The sequence below is a fragment of the Phyllobates terribilis genome, unplaced genomic scaffold (assembly GCF_046119375.1).
Source record: "Phyllobates terribilis strain yellow unplaced genomic scaffold, ASM4611937v1 Scaffold_7__3_contigs__length_470593459, whole genome shotgun sequence".
NCBI classification, from domain to species: Eukaryota; Metazoa; Chordata; class Amphibia; order Anura; family Dendrobatidae; genus Phyllobates; species Phyllobates terribilis.
In genome coordinates this window covers 260,866,880-260,882,653 of record NW_027362767.1, presented here as the reverse complement: position 1 = coordinate 260,882,653, position 15,774 = coordinate 260,866,880, and the positions used below count along the sequence as shown (strand labels likewise).

At 46.8% G+C, this 15,774-nt stretch overlaps 1 protein-coding gene across 3 annotated transcripts in view; it reads right to left on the bottom strand.

Moving 5' to 3' along the window:
* The window catches only part of LOC141154498 (multidrug and toxin extrusion protein 1-like), an 87,500-nt gene extending 72,732 nt beyond the window's left edge, over window positions 1-14,768 (bottom strand). The window contains exons 1-2 of one of the 3 annotated variants that reach the window (XM_073640526.1): window positions 14,602-14,768; window positions 915-1,090 (exon numbers count right to left, since the gene is read on the bottom strand). In XM_073640526.1, the coding sequence (XP_073496627.1) occupies window positions 915-1,088 (174 nt within the window). In that variant the 5' untranslated portion in view covers window positions 1,089-1,090; window positions 14,602-14,768. Of the gene's footprint in view, window positions 1-914; window positions 1,091-1,224; window positions 1,509-14,601 lie in introns of those variants that run through there. The other 2 variants (XM_073640524.1, XM_073640525.1) reach the window with 2 other exon arrangements.
* Between the last annotated feature and the right edge of the window lie 1,006 nt (window positions 14,769-15,774).

Genomic DNA, 15,774 nt, shown 5'->3' with positions numbered 1-15,774 from the left:
AGAATATAACTACTATAATACTGCTCCTATGTACAAAAATATAACTACTATAATACTGCCCACTATGTACAAGAATATAACTACTATAATACTGCCCCTATGTACAAGAATATAACTACTATAATACTGCCCCCTATGTACAAGAATATAACTACAATAATACTGCCCCCTATGTACAAGAATATAACTACTATAATACTGCTCCTATGTACAAGAATATAACTACTATAATACTTCTCCTATGTACAAGAATATAACTACTATAATACTTCTCCTATGTACAAGAATATAACTACTATAATACTGCTCCTATGTACAAGAATATAACTACTATAATACTGCTCCTATGTACAAGAATATAACTACTATAATACTTCTCCTATGTACAAGAATATAACTACTATAATACTGCTCCTATGTACAAGAATATAACTACTATAATACTGCTCCTATGTACAAGAATATAACTACTATAATACTGCCCCCTATGTACAAGAATATAACTACTATAATACTGCTCCTATGTACAAGAATATAACTACTATAATACTTCTCCTATGTACAAGAATATAACTACTATAATACTGCTCCTATGTACAAGAATATAACTACTATAATACTGCCCCCTATGTACAGGGATATAACTACTATAATACTGCTCCCTATTTACAGTATTATAAATACTATAATACGGCCTGTATGTACAAGAATATGGAATATAGACCAGAATTGTATATATATGTGAGAGTGTAATAAAACATCAAATTAATTTCCAATAGTGCTATTGGCTATGGTATTTGGCATATAGATTAACGCATCCTACGGTATGATGCGCACTCCCAGAAGCTGTCTGTACCCAGGATAACGGCTGTATATGGTGCACTGTGGAACATTGCAATTTTCAGTTTATTTACCGCCGGTCCAGCTAGTGTTATGATCTTCTGCATCTCCTGTAGAATCTCCTTAGGATCAACACGTCGTATCTTCTGTAGACATCCTGTTGTGTCCGGATCCGCCTCTAAGTTGCTGTCTGTGCCAGCGAAAATAGTGGCCTCCAGGCTCGTGACTTCATTCTCCTCTTTTTCCATTACTGTTGAGATATTAGGGCAATAAATATAATATATTAGTCAACCACAAAAGAGAACAATTTGTGGGACTATAACTCCTGTCATTTTACTTAACAGACCCTTCAGGATCATGTAAAAGCTGGGTGATCAGACAGACCTATTTTGCTCTGCAGTTCTTTTTACAATTGGCTTCTTCTCCTTTAAAAGTAGCGGAAGGATTAAAATATCATTTCAAGGCCTCTTTTTAGTAGAACTGTATGATCTAATAAATCCCGGCTGTGTCCCAGCAGCCCTGCTAAATATTCTTCATATGCGGCAATGATAGCAGCTGTAATCAGCGAGGGGATGTCATTCCACTACAACACTGAAAAAGGCAGGGAGCTGCTCAGAAAGGACGATTAAGAGTAGCAAGGGCCCCGGGCAGTTTAGAAGGCGCGGCCCCCCCCACACACACACACACACACCTGATTTATCACGTGACATGTCACATGATCCCCTGTGACAGATCATGTGATAGTTCACGTGAAATTAATTTGGCACAATATTAATTATAATATTTTTTTTTAGGCTGTGTGCCCACTATGCGTTTTTTAAGCGTTTCCGCAGTGGCAATTCCGCTGCAGAAACGCTTAAAAAACGCTTGGTAGAAGTTTTGCCATGTTCCACAATGATAATCTGCATGTGCTGTGTACATGCTGCGGAAATTTCCGCTGCGGATTATCATTGGCGAAAAATCCACAGCATTACCAATTATTTTGCGGAAGCGCAGCGTTTTCGCCGCCATTGACTTGCATTAGAACGCATGGAATCCGCATCCCTGCATCTGTACATGCGGAATCCAAGCGTTTCAATGTGCGGATGGTACCCGGGTGTGGAGGACAGGAGACTCTCCTCCGGACCCGGGTACCATAGAACCTGTAAAAAAAGACTAAAATAAAAAATAAATATTATACTTACCTTCTGATGGCCCTCGGTGTCTTTATCCGATGCGTCCTGGCTTGCCGGCAGCTCGCGATGGTCTGAAAAGGACCTGCCGTGACGTCATTTAGTCATGTGACGGGTCACGCGACCGCTGACGTCGGCAGGCCATCAGAAGGTAAGTATATATTTTTTACCATGCTTTTACGGTCACACTATATAAATCCATGCTGGTTGCATGGATTTATATAGTTAACCAAGTTGTCAAGCACTTTCCAAGTGATGCTAAAATCACAACCCGCATGTGGAAATGCAAGTGAAGAACGCTTCACATCCGCATGTCCCTGGCAGGAAATCTCATGTACAATCCGCATGTAAAATCCGCATGTACAATCCTCATGTAAAATCCGCATGCGTTTTTTCTGCCAGGGAGAAGCAGAAACGCTCAAAAAAAATCCGGAACATTTCTGTATCGTGGGCACATAGCCTTAAATTAATTGTATGACTCAATATTGCGCACACGTAGCTATCTATACACAGCGGGAGGCCGCACGTAGCCATCTATACACAGCAGGGGTGCTGCACAGCGCCATCTATACACAGCAGGGGGCCGCACGGCGCCATCTATACACAGCGGGGGGCCGCACGGCGCCATCTATACACAGCAGGGGGCCACACGGCGCCATCTATACACAGCGGGGGGCCGCACGGCGCCATCTATACACAGCGGGAGGCCGCACGGCGCCATCTATACATAGTGGGAGGCCGCACGGCGCCCCCCCCCCCAGAGACAGCAGGAGGCTGCACGGCGCCAACTATACTCAGCAGGAGGCCGCACGCAGTCACGCACACACACAAACATATACAGACATATACATACACGCATAAACACATTTGAAACACAAAAATACATATAAACAGACATCACACAATGATATCTGCCTACACACACACACACACACACATACACACACATACATACACACACACACACACACATACATACACACACACACACACACACACACACACATACATACACACACACAGACTCACCATCCCCCGGCTACATTCCTCCTGCCTGCTCTGACTTCTCCGTTGCAGCAGTGCAGGCTGGGCGCGCACTGTTTGACGTCACAGCTAGGAGACACGGCCGCGCACAGGGCCGTGTCTCCTAGCAGTGACGCGGCCGGGCCAGCACAGGGAAGTTAACTGCTGCAGTGCTGGCCTGGCCGATGAAGAAGTAGCGGCGGCCGCTGCTGGGGAAGCGGTCCGGGGCCCCCCCTCCCGCCACTGCTACCGGTATGTGCCACGGCGGCCCGCACATATAATGAGGGCAATCCGGCATTAGACACCCCGCCCAGGCTCGGGACCCCGGGCGGTAGCCCGGATTGCCCTCATTATAATCCGCCTATGGGAAGGGTTGGATGTGACCATTCTGCTGAAACTCATGTAGATTAATTGAGATGTCCCCAGTAACCTAGGAGGAGCTGCATTACCATAAATTCTCAGAGCCCGACCCCACACTCTTCCATCTGTAGTTGTATCCCCTTTAAAAATGCTTAACAAGCAGCTCCTATTTATCATTACTACTTTGTGAGCAGATTTATGGTGCTGCAGAGCTGACATTCATTCCTCCCGACTGCAAGGGTAAGAAAAAAGAGACAATTACTTGCATCATGGAATTTTTTTTTGTAGCTAAGCCACATCTTTGACACTGTCCAGTTATTTTTGTGGTCCCACTCTGAAATAATGGCCTAAGTGTTTCCACGTGGTTTATTACCCCTTCTATGGACTCCATGCAGTATGTGGTCCCCACAATGCTTCTCTAAACAGTATGATGGTCCAGATATGCTCCCCCACACATTTATGCCCAATCTTTTTCTCCTTAGCAACACAGTATGATGTTTTTTCCAGTATCCCCCATACACATACTTTTTCCCTATATGATGCCCCCACACAGTTTTATGTCCCCTATGACAAAGTCACTTGTAAAGTGATAGAGAGAAGATATGTTTCACGGAGGCTATTAGCTTCCGTGAATTGAAGCCATGAAGTTTGCTCCAGCATGTTATTTGCTGAAAGGGGTAAACCGCCATTGTATAAGGGAGCGGTTTTTGTGAATGACCATTGTGAAGGATGGGAGGTCATTCACCATATCTCCACCTCAGGGTGTGGTCTGGGGTTTAAATACTCGGCCTGTTGAGGCATTAGGTGTTCAGTAAGTCTGAGGATGCAAACTCCAGACATGTTTGTGTTGAGCTGACCTGAACCATGTGGAGTTGCTAAACTCTGAGCAGACGGATACCTGCTACCACAAGAACTGTGTTGTGCCTGACCACTTTGTTTTTGTTTGTTTTTCCTTTTATGCCCAGAGGGCTGTGTTTATTTTATGGACTCAATGTTGGTTTATGCCACATTCTAATAAACCAACAAGAGATTTAGGGTATGTGCACACGATGCAGAAATGAAGCAGAAAATTTCTGCATCATTTCTGCATCTCCCTGGCAGAAAAAACGCATGCAGATTGTGCATGCGTTTTTCCTGCGGAATACATGCGGATTCACATGCGTTTCCACATGCGGATTGACAACCGGCATGGATTTATATAGTGTGACCCGAGAGAATGGTAAAAATAAAAAATACATGTATACTTTACCTTCTGATGGCCCGCGCTGTCCTGCTCAATCCGTTCTCCCGGCAACTTTGAATTGAAAGACCTGCCGACGTCAGCGTCACGTGACCCGTCACATGACTCTGACGTCAGCGCAGGTCCTTCAACTCACTGCAAGTGCCGGGAACCAAGCAGGAGCGCTGCGCGGGCCGACAGATGGTAAGTATATATATATTTTTTATTTTATTCTTGTTTTACAGCTTTTTTAATGGTACCTGGGTGTGGAGGAGACTCTCCTCTCCTCCACACCCGGGTACCATCCGCACATTAGAACGCACCAATTACGCAAGCACAGATGCAGTCTTGCGGAATTGGCGCGTTCTAATGCAAGTCAATGGCGGCGAAAACGCCGCGTTTACGCAAAATTAATTGACATGCTGCGGATTTTTGAGCGCAGCGTTTACGCTGCGGAAAAATCCGCATCATGGGCACAGCACATGCGGATTTCAATTGGGGAACATTGCTGCCCTTCTACCATTCGTTTTTAATGTGTTTCCGCGGCGTTTACGCAACTGCAAAAACGCCGCGGAAACGCATTAAATACGCATCGTGTGAACTCAGCCTTAAAGAGACAGCGTACCTGTGTCTTCCTCCGTGTGCAGCTGAGCAAGTAATTCTACCACAGGTGGTGATAGAACTGCAGGCAAGATCCCCAGAAGCCACGTTTAGCAGCTGAGGATAAACCGCATGTCCTGGGTAAAGGCGACCATAAGCCAGGAAACAAAGACAGAAGGTATAGAGGACCTGATCAAGCATCTTGTGCTAGCCCAGCAGGAGACAAGCAAGCTGCTATTGCAACAGATCCACCAACAGCAGCAGCACCAACAAGACCAGCTCTGACAGCAGCAGCAGATGGAATTGCTCCCAGAGGTGGTTCGTGGGCGTCTGGCAGGCCCTCCCCCAACTCCAGGTGATGACTCATACGTCCGGAAAGTGGTAAGACGAGCCATGCAAAAAATTACCCCAAGTAATGATGTGGAGGCATTTTTGGCTATGTTTGAGAGGGTGGTAGAGCAGGAGAATCTACCGCTGGAGCAGTGGTCGGAGGTGCTAACCCCCTTTCTGACTGGTGAGCCCCAGAAGGCTTATTATAACCTGGCCTTGCAAGATGTGCAGTGTCAGGGTTTCACAGGGGCGACACCGGGGAGATCACACAATATCTCACTGTGCCGTCACTCTGAAGGATTTCGTCAGGGATTCGCAAGCACACGATCCTGACTACTCCCTATGTAGCTATCGGCAAGTGAGCAGAAAGCGTATGGCGTCACACCTCCGGATTCCTACTCATGGAATATGTGTATACGCCCCCGTACAGTTACTGCCTGCTTCATGATAGCCCAATTGTTATTATTTGCTGCCACCACTGACCCACTTTGAAATATAACACAGGCCGGTTCGGACGCCTGCGTTCTGGTAGGGTAGCGTATATGACTTCGGGAGAGGGAATGATTAAACAGCAAAAGAAACAGGACTATTAAATTTTATATTTAATCCAAAAGGGAGGCAGTGCTTAGGAAAAATATACAAAGATTTTACAAAAGGAGACAATACATATGCAGTTACACAAAATAAACAGGTTTAAAGAGGAAACTTACTATACAGTTCACAGGGACGACTCAGTATAGGTGGAGGGAAGGCACTCCAGATTTGATCGTTCTCGAACGCGACCCTTTGCTATAATAAATATATACAGTACAGACCAAAAGTTTGGACGCACCTTCTCATTTAAAGATTTTTCTGTATTTTCATGACTTTGAAAATTGTACATTCACACTGAAGGCATCAAAACTATGAATTAACACATGTGGAATTATATACTTAACAAAAAAGTGTGAAACAACTGAAAATATGTCTTATATTCTAGGTTCTTCCCTGTCAGGTTTAATAAGTGGGATTTCTTGCCTTATAAATGGGGTTGGGACCATCAGTTGTGTTGTGCAGAAGTCTGGTGGATACACAGCTGATAGTCCTAATGAATAGACTGTTAGAATTTGTATTATGGCAAGAAAAAAGCAGCTAAGTAAAGAAAACATAGTGGCCATCATTACTTTAAGAAATGAAGGTCAGTCAGTCCGAAAAATTTGGAAAACTTTGAATGTGTCCACAAGTGCAGTTGCAAAAACCATCAAGTGCTACAAAGAAACTGGCTCACATGAGGACCGCCCCAGGAAAGGAAGACCAAGAGTCACCTCTGCTTCTGAGGATAAGGTTATCCGAGTCACCAGCCTCAGAAATCGCAGGTTAACAGCAGCTCAGAGTAGAGACCAGGTGAATGCCACACAGAGTTCTAACAGCAGACACATCTCTACAACAACTGTTAAGAGGAGACTTTGTGCAACAGGCCTTCATGGTAAAATAGCTGCCAGGAAACCACTGCTAAGGACAGGCAACAAGCAGAAGAGACTTGTTTGGGTTAAAGAACACAAAGAATGGACATTAGACCAGTGGAAATCTGTGCTTTGGTCTGATGAGTCCAAATTTGAGATCTTTGGTTCCAACCACCGTGTCTTTGTGCGACGCAGAAAAGGTGAACGGATGGACTCTACATGCCTGGTTCCCACCGTGAAGCATGGAGGAGGAGGTGTGATGGTGTGGGGGTGCTTTGCTGGTGACACTGTTGGGGATTTATTCAAAATTGAAGGCATACTGAACCAGCATGGCTACAACAGCATCTTGCAGCGGCATGCTATTAAATCCGGTTTGCGTTTAGTTGTACCATCATTTATTTTTCAACAGGACAATGACCCCAAACACACCTCCAGGCTGTGTAAGGGCTATTTTACCAAGAAGGAGAGTGATGGGGTGCTACGCCAGATGACCTGGCCTCCACAGTCACCAGACCTGAACCCAATCGAGATGGTTTGGGGTGAGCTGGACCGCAGAGTGAAGGCAAAAGGGCCAACAAGTGCTAAGCATCTCTGGGAACTCCTTCAAGATTGTTGGAAGACCATTTCCGGTGACTACCTCTTGAAGCTCATCAAGAGAATGCCAAGAGTGTGCAAAGCAGTCATCAAAGCAAAAGGTGGCTACTTTGAAGAACCTAGAATATAAGACATATTTTTCAGTTGTTTCACACATTTTTGTTAAGTATATAATTCCACATATGTTAATTCATAGTTTTGATGCCTTCAGTGTGAATGTTCAATTTTCATAGTCATGAAAATACAGAAAAATCTTTAAATGAGAAGGTGTGTCCAAACTTTTGGTCTGTACTGTACTGATCCATCCTCCGTGGATTCTTTTATGCCTGCCCACACACCCCCTGTGCTGACATCACATGGGCTAGGCTCCAGTCTTCACATTTTTATTAAAATATCTGGCTTTTGCGATAACTCATTGTTGGTTGATCGCAGAAGCCCGGAAGTAATACCATTTTTTCCGTTATGAATCTACCTTCCTTTAGAGACCACATATGACATGGTTGCAGTCTGCTATTTTGTCATTTTTGCGCCACAGCCCCCCGGAGGGGCTTACAGCGACGGGAAAATATCCACATTGTTCCTTAGCTAGCCCTGTCACTAAAAATATGGGCCCCATTATTATCGGAATTATGGAACTTCCAATATTCCATATTTTGGGTCGGCTCCGGCCCGGCTGCCAGACCTCTGTTAAATTCCCTTTGACATCCTGGCAATAAAGTTTCCTCAGCTAGATGTAAATTGTCACAGGTCAGTGTTAGGGGAAAGCACACTCGCATTTTGTAGCACCTTTCTTTATGCTAGCATTTGTTTACAAGCCCCTTCTGCTGTGTGGGCTAATTTTCATAGTAGCAGATGGTCCAGGTGTCAGCTCTTGGTCCTTTGACAAATGGTATAGGGGAGGGGGATGATGAGGGGTTTCAGGGGAAGAGAGAAATCCTTAATATTTTCCTTAATATCTCCATGACACCCAGGAGTATGTTAAACTTAACTTAAACGTGCTGCAGTGACTATGTCAGTCAGAGCCCAAAGGGTTCACCACTGTGCATATTATGGTAATAAACCCCCTCACTCCCAAATGTTCGACCTTCTGCATCTTGTTTAAAAGTGGATGCAGCCGGAGTCCTCTACTCCAGTCCAGATGGTCGGGCGGGTTGTCATGGATAGATTTGTACACTCCCCTACCTAGACTAGTATAGACCTGGGTTGCCCAGGGAGACCCCCGGAATGCGGATGACCTGGTCGGCCTCGTAGAAAGATACCAAGTGGTCAGGTGGTGCTGCATCCCCATACTGGGGAACTCAGAGGGAGACAGTCCCAAAAGAGGGGTGGTAGAGCCACAACGAGGGGGTCCAAGGTCCCAAGGGGTGGCTGAGGGGTTGCCAAAGGCCGCTATGAAAGGCATGATCTGCTGGAGATGTCACGGTCCTGGGCACATAGCTGTCCGTTGTCCTATGTCCTCCGAGCAGATGGACTGCAGCATTGGAAAGGCATTGTTCGTACCATGCAGTGTGGACTATCAGCCTGGTGAGGGGCCACAGTCCTGTCCCGTTATCATAAATGGGGTACTGGTGTCGGGACTTTTGGACTCAGGAAGTTTGGTGACTCTGGAAAGGGCCACACTCCCCCACCAGTTGATCCCTGGGAAACACGTGGGTGTCTGCTGTATCCACGGGGACGCCAAGGACTACCGTGTCACCCAAGTGACTATAAAAACAAACCGTGGTACTGAGTCCCATGAGGTCAGGGTAGTTAGACACTTGTTACACCCAGTTATAATCAGACGGGACTTCAGACTGTTCTGGGAATTGTGGGGAAAGGCAGGGGTACCCACTAACTCAGATAGGAGCCGGTTCGTTTATGAAGAATCCCCATTGCGGTCAGAGGCGAAAGAGTTTTCCTTGTGTCCTTGATGAGGACGAGACAGTGACCCACAAGGATGAGATTCCGGAATTGGGAGTTTCGTGGGGGAATTTAGGGAATGCTCAAATGGAGGACCTTACGTTAAAAGGGGCATTTGACAATGTGACTGTGATAAATGGGGTTGTCCAAGAGCCAGGGGCTGACACCAGGTTTCCTTATTTTTCAGTTAATGAGGATTTTCTATATCGGGTCACTAAACAGAGAGGGGAAGTGTTAGAGCAGCTGTTGGTACCAGGACCCTATAGAAGTAGGGTACTAGACCTAGCCCATTCTCATGTCTTGGGGGGGGGGGCATCTGGGCATAGACAAAACCCAAGAGTGTGTCTCTCAAAGGTTTTACTGGCCTGGGTGTCTCTGAGAGGGTGTTAATTATTGTTGGTCCTGTCCTACGTGTCAGTTAACTGCTTCCGTGTCCCATTTCCGTAGTCCCCTGGTTCCGTCACTCATTATAGAGGTTCTGTTTGACCGAATTGCTATGGACCTTTTAGGGTACTTAGTTAAGTCCGCCTGGGGTCACCAATACATCCTAGTGGTTCTGGACTACGCAACATGGTACGTGGAGGCGGTACCACTGAGAAACTCCTCCTGGAGTATAACACGTGAATTAGTCTATATTTTCTCCCGAACAGGCCTGCCAAAGGATATCCTGAGGGACCAAGGAACTCCATTCATGTCGAAAGTGATGAGGGAGTTGTGTAAGGCTCTGCAGATTACCCAACTCAGGACGTTGATTAAACAAGACCCTGAAATTTATGCTTAAGAAGGTCGTGGAGAAGGATGGCAGAGACTGGGACTGCCTACTACCGTACCTACTATTCTCTCTTAGGGAAGTTCCCCAGGCCTCTATGGGGTTCTCTCCCTTCGAGTTGCTTTATGGACGCCACCCTAGGGGACTATTGGACATTGAGAAAGAGACCTGGGAAGCCGAGGTAACACCCCCAAGGTCCACCAACCAGAAAGGAGAAAGCCGTATCAGATGTACCACATTAACCTTCTCAAACCTTGGTAAGACAGGGAACCAACCAGTGGAAGCTACGTGCCTGGGGGCCCATCCTGAAGCCCGAGTCAAGTATGTCACAGTGGCAGAGACACTGTCACTGGCCCAGAAGCAACGGTGCCGAAAGCTGCTTCAGCAGAATCGGGACCTGTTTTCAGAGCTGCCAGGTTGTACGCAGGTGGTCGAGCATGAAATCTTGACGGAGCCGCATGTGAGTGTGAATCAAAGGCCGTATCAGTTTCCTGAAGCCTGCCGCAAGGTGATCTCCAAAGAGGTGAGGAGAATGTTGAGCCTGGGCGTCATCGAGGAGTCAAAGAGCGGTTGGTCCAGCCCCATTGTCTTGGTGTCGAAGCTGGATGGACAATGGCTGTTCTGTAATGACTACAGGAAGCTGAATGAAGTGTCAAAGTTCGACTCGATGCTGCCATATATATCACCACCCTGGACCTAACGAGTGCCAAGGAGAAGATGGCTTTCTGTACTCCTGACGAATTTCAGCACACAAGGATGCCGTTTGGTCTGCAGGGAGCCCCAGCTACCTTCCAGAGGGCCATGGACCGGATCCTAGCCTCGCACAAAAAGTATGCCACAGCTTAATTGGATGATATTGTGATCTTCAGCCCGGATTCGGGAAATCACCTGCCGAAGGTCCAGGCGGTACTTGATGCACTGAGGAAGGCTGGGTTTACAATAAACTCAAAGAAGTGTGCCATGGGAAAAGAAGAGACGAAATACTTGGGCTACATCGTCAGAAGAGGCAAAATCAAGCCGCAAGTGAATAAGGTAGAAGCAATCCAAAATTGTCTGCAACCATACTCTAAGAAACAGGTTCGGGCATTTCTGGGAATTGTAGGATACTATTGGTGATTTATCCCGAATTTTGCCATGATAGCCGCACCCCTGACCTACCTGCTTAAAGGGACGAAGACGACGATGGCCAAATGGTCGCCTGAAGCGGAGGGTGCGTTCCAGGAATTAACTTGCCCTGTGTAAGCAGCCGGTCTTGATTGGTCCTGACTACAATAAGGAGTTTGTGGTCCAGACGGACGCCTCGGAGGTCGGGTTTAGGAGCCGTGTTGTCCCAAGAAGTGAACGGGGAGGAATATCCCATCCTGTATCTAAGCAGGGAACTCTCTGCCTATGAGAATAACTACGCCATCATAGAAAAAGAGTGCTTGGCCGTCAAGTGGGCAGTTGACACCCTGAGATACTATCTGTTAGGTCAAAAGTTCAGGCTAGTATCAGATCATGCACCCTTGAGATGGTTGAGGGAAAGGAAGGGGAAGAATGCCTGTGTGACTAGGTGGTTTCTTGCACTCCAGGACTTTTCATGTGGAGCAAAGGCCAGGGAAACTACATAGCAATGCAGATGCCCTGTCCTGACTTCCCTGCTTAGAGAGTAATGATGCCAAAACCCCCAGCTTGGACACACTTATATGTGACAAAGTCACTGGTAAAGTGATAAAGAGAAGATATGTTTCACGGAGGCTACTAGATTCTATGGATTGAAACAATGAAGTTTGCTCCAGCATGTTATTTGCCGAGAGGGGTTAAACCGCCATTTTAAAAGGGAGTGGTTTTGTGAATGACCATTTTGAAGGGTGAGAGGTCATTCACCAGCTATGACCTGAGGAAGCGGACGGGTATGTCCATGAAACGGGTTGTCTATTAGCTTATTGTTACAATAACGTACAGTTATCCATACTGCTATACCTGTCTTCGTTTTAATCGGTGGAGCGCGAATCTATCAGCTCCATTCTTCATCCATTAATCTAAACTCTGAGCAGACGGATACCTGCTATCACAAGGACTGTATTGTGCCTGACCACTTTGTTTTTGTTTGTTTTCCCGTTTTTGCCCAGTGGGCTGTGTTTATTTTATGAACTCCATGTTGGTTTGTGCCACATTCTAATAAACCAACAAGAGATTTAAAGAGACAGCATACCTGTGTCTACCTCCATGTGCAGCTGAGTGAGCGATTCTACCACACCCCATATAATGGTCCCTCATAGTATTATGCCCCCATATCGTGCCCTCAAACATTATGATTGTCCCATAGTATTACGTCTCCATATGATGCCCCCATAGCAGGGCCGGCGTCAGCACCCAGGCAAGTGCCGGGACCCTGAGCAGGCGGGGGGGCCCACTCGCTGTCGTGCACCCCACTGCGCTATTGGACCCATGAGAGGAGGACAGCGGTGCCAGCGCTCTCTTCCCCCCGCTTGCTCTGGGTCCCGGCACAATACTTACCCCTCCCCGTGCCTCCGCAGCAGGTCCTGTCTCTTCGACGGCTGCCGCACAGTGACGTCTCAGGTCAGAGGGCGCGGTGACGTCTTTACACCGCGCCCTCCCCTAAGCCGTCACAGCGCAGAGTGGGAAGACGCCGGCGCGCGTGAGGAGCATCGGCAGCAGGTGAGGAGAAGTGAGGTGAGTATTTGATTTTTTTTTATTTTTTTTTTATTGTATGGAGGCATGGGGCATTATAAGCGAGGGGGTGTGTGTGACATCCTGGATGGGACATTATAAGGGAGGGGGGGTAACATCCTGCATGGAGCATTATAAGGGGGGGGGGGTGACATCCTGTATGGGGCATTATAAGTGAGGGGGGGTGACATCCTGCATGGGGCATTATAAGGGAGGGGGGTGACATCCTGTATGGGGCATTATAAGGGAGGGGGGTGTGACATCCTGCATGGGGCATTATAAGGGAGGGGGGTGTGACATCCTGCATGGGGCATTATAAGGGAGTGGGGGGGTGTGACATCCTGCATGGGGCATTATAAGGGAGTGGGGGGGTGTGACATCCTGCATGGGGCATTATAAGGGGGGGGGGTGACATCCTGCATGGGGCATTATAAGGAGGGGTGACATCCTACATGGGGCATTATGTGGGGGGAACAGCCTGCGTGAGGCATTATGTGGGGGGAACAGCCTGCATGAGGCATTATGTGGGGGGAACAGCCTGCATGGAGCGTTATATGGGGCCAATATCCTGTATGGAGCATTATATGGGGCCAGTATACTGTTTGGAGCGATTTGCCGGTTTCTGAGCTATTGTAGAATTTACAATAGATATCACTCATGTAATGTAAGAAGTGAAATCTTTGGCATTGTACTATATATATATTTCTCTGCGGTATTTGTGCATCATGAATCGTGGTATGTGTTAAAGGGGCCCACTGAGACTCTCCGCCCAGGGCCCACAAAAACCTGGAGCCGGCCCTGCCCCATAGTATTATGTCTCCATATGATGACCACACATAGTATGATGCACACTCACAGGACTATGCCCCCATATGGTGGTCTCAAAGTATTATACCCCATATGATACCGACACTTAATATGATGTCCCCATAGTATTATGTCTCCATATGATGCCTACACATAGTATGATGCCCCCATAGTATTATGTCCCTATATGGGGCCCACACACAGTATTATGCTCCCATATGATGCTACATAACACAGGTCAATGGTGGAGCGGGGAGCAACTGGTCCACCATTATATTCAACTGTAACTCAATTCAAAGTGACCAACCTTCCTGTCTAGAAGACTCCCCACCACCTCCCCCCAACACTGAAAGTGCCTCGCCGGCCCCGTGGGAGGCATGCATACACCTACAAAGCTTCCCTGAATCCTGCAGATAATATGAAGTATTCAGGATCTTTGTCGATTAATCAAAATAGAGAGAAGAGTGTCTCTCGTTCTGGATGACCCGCCATGTCCATACATTACACAAACAATCCATTGATTTGACATCATATAGGGCATGATTTCACCTGTGGTGCCGCTGCAGAGGAACTGAGCTCTTGTAACCACCATGGATTGCTGCTGATCGATATATGATCATCTTATAGTCATGGGACCCTTCTAACAAAAGTGGAGGATCCCCTCTAAGTATAGCAGAGTCAGTGACTGGTATGACAGTTGGTGCCTGCCAGGCTACAGGCTGCCATAGAAAAATGATATGTGGCTGTGGGCATTATGGGGCGCTTCAGCTTATCCCGGGAGCAATTCCTGTTACAGAATTACTGGGGAATTGCTGTGTGGTCAGTTCCCAAAGGACATAATAGAGGCAGATAGACAGAGAGGTTGAGTCTTACTTTGCTGGGCTGACGGACCCTCCACTCGCTGATCTCTGTGGTGTCACTGCAGGGTAGAGCTTGTGTCGGATTTTGCTTTCTGGGTGGAGTGTTTTCTCCCATGATTTTTTAAGGTCTATCCATGCTCCTCCTATACTCTGTTCTAGCCAAGAAAGTGCAGATTACTCCAGTATGAGAACCCTGTACAAGTGCCAACAGCAGACATGGAACAGAAATCACAAATTAGCAAATAGACGTGCTGCAACGGGACCTAAACCGGACGCTGCCCCAGGGGGAGGGAAGCAATCTATGGTTTTCTGTTATCGGCCATGCTGGACAGGAACTGTGAGCAAAACTATAACCATAAATGTCTGCTGATACATACACAGCGGTGATGTTAGAGGGATAGTCTCATACCCCTCAATGCTGATAAACCTAGTCCTGTATCTAAGCGCACCTCATAGGGGCTGGTAGAGAGGTGGGCCATGGGGTCAGTGGGTGAGGGAGGTGCAGGACCACCCTTCTTCTCCAGGCAGTCAACATGTCCCTGAAAACAATCTTGGGACAAAATCATTCATAACTAGGTATTCCTGCCCTCGGGGCAAAGCTTCAGTTTGCTGCCATAGTCCTGTATCTGAATACCCTAGCCGAGGCACACTGGCTTGTTGGTGCCATCTCCAGGTAGGCAACATGCAAAGCGCTTTCCTTGCCAGCCCTACCTTTGCTACACACCTGCCAGGAGGTTCTTAAAGAACATGATACCTTCGAGGGTAATTTTATTTTCTTAGTTTATTTTAGGTTAAAAATAATTTTGTAATTGTATTTCAATAAAAATACATGCATTTAAGTAAAAAATAAATAAATGCCCTCGAAGGTGCCCATGTCCTGTAATATGGCAGTGCTCTCCTGGCCTCCATAATTGCTGTTTCTTATTTGTTATGGTGCCCTCTGGTGTTCTTTTCATTCCCTCCTAGATTCCTAGCATTGTGAAGCCAGTCAGTAAATTGGCTTCTACTCTCCAGCACTGGGCGCATTAGGTGGGAAGGAACCAAGAGAACATCAGGGGGCGCCATAACAAGTATGGATCAGCAATTATCTAAAGCCAGGAACATTTTTCTTTTTTAAAGAAACCTGTATGATTGTTCTAAGTGTGGGAAGGGGGCACTATAAGAAGTATATAACAGAAATCTATGG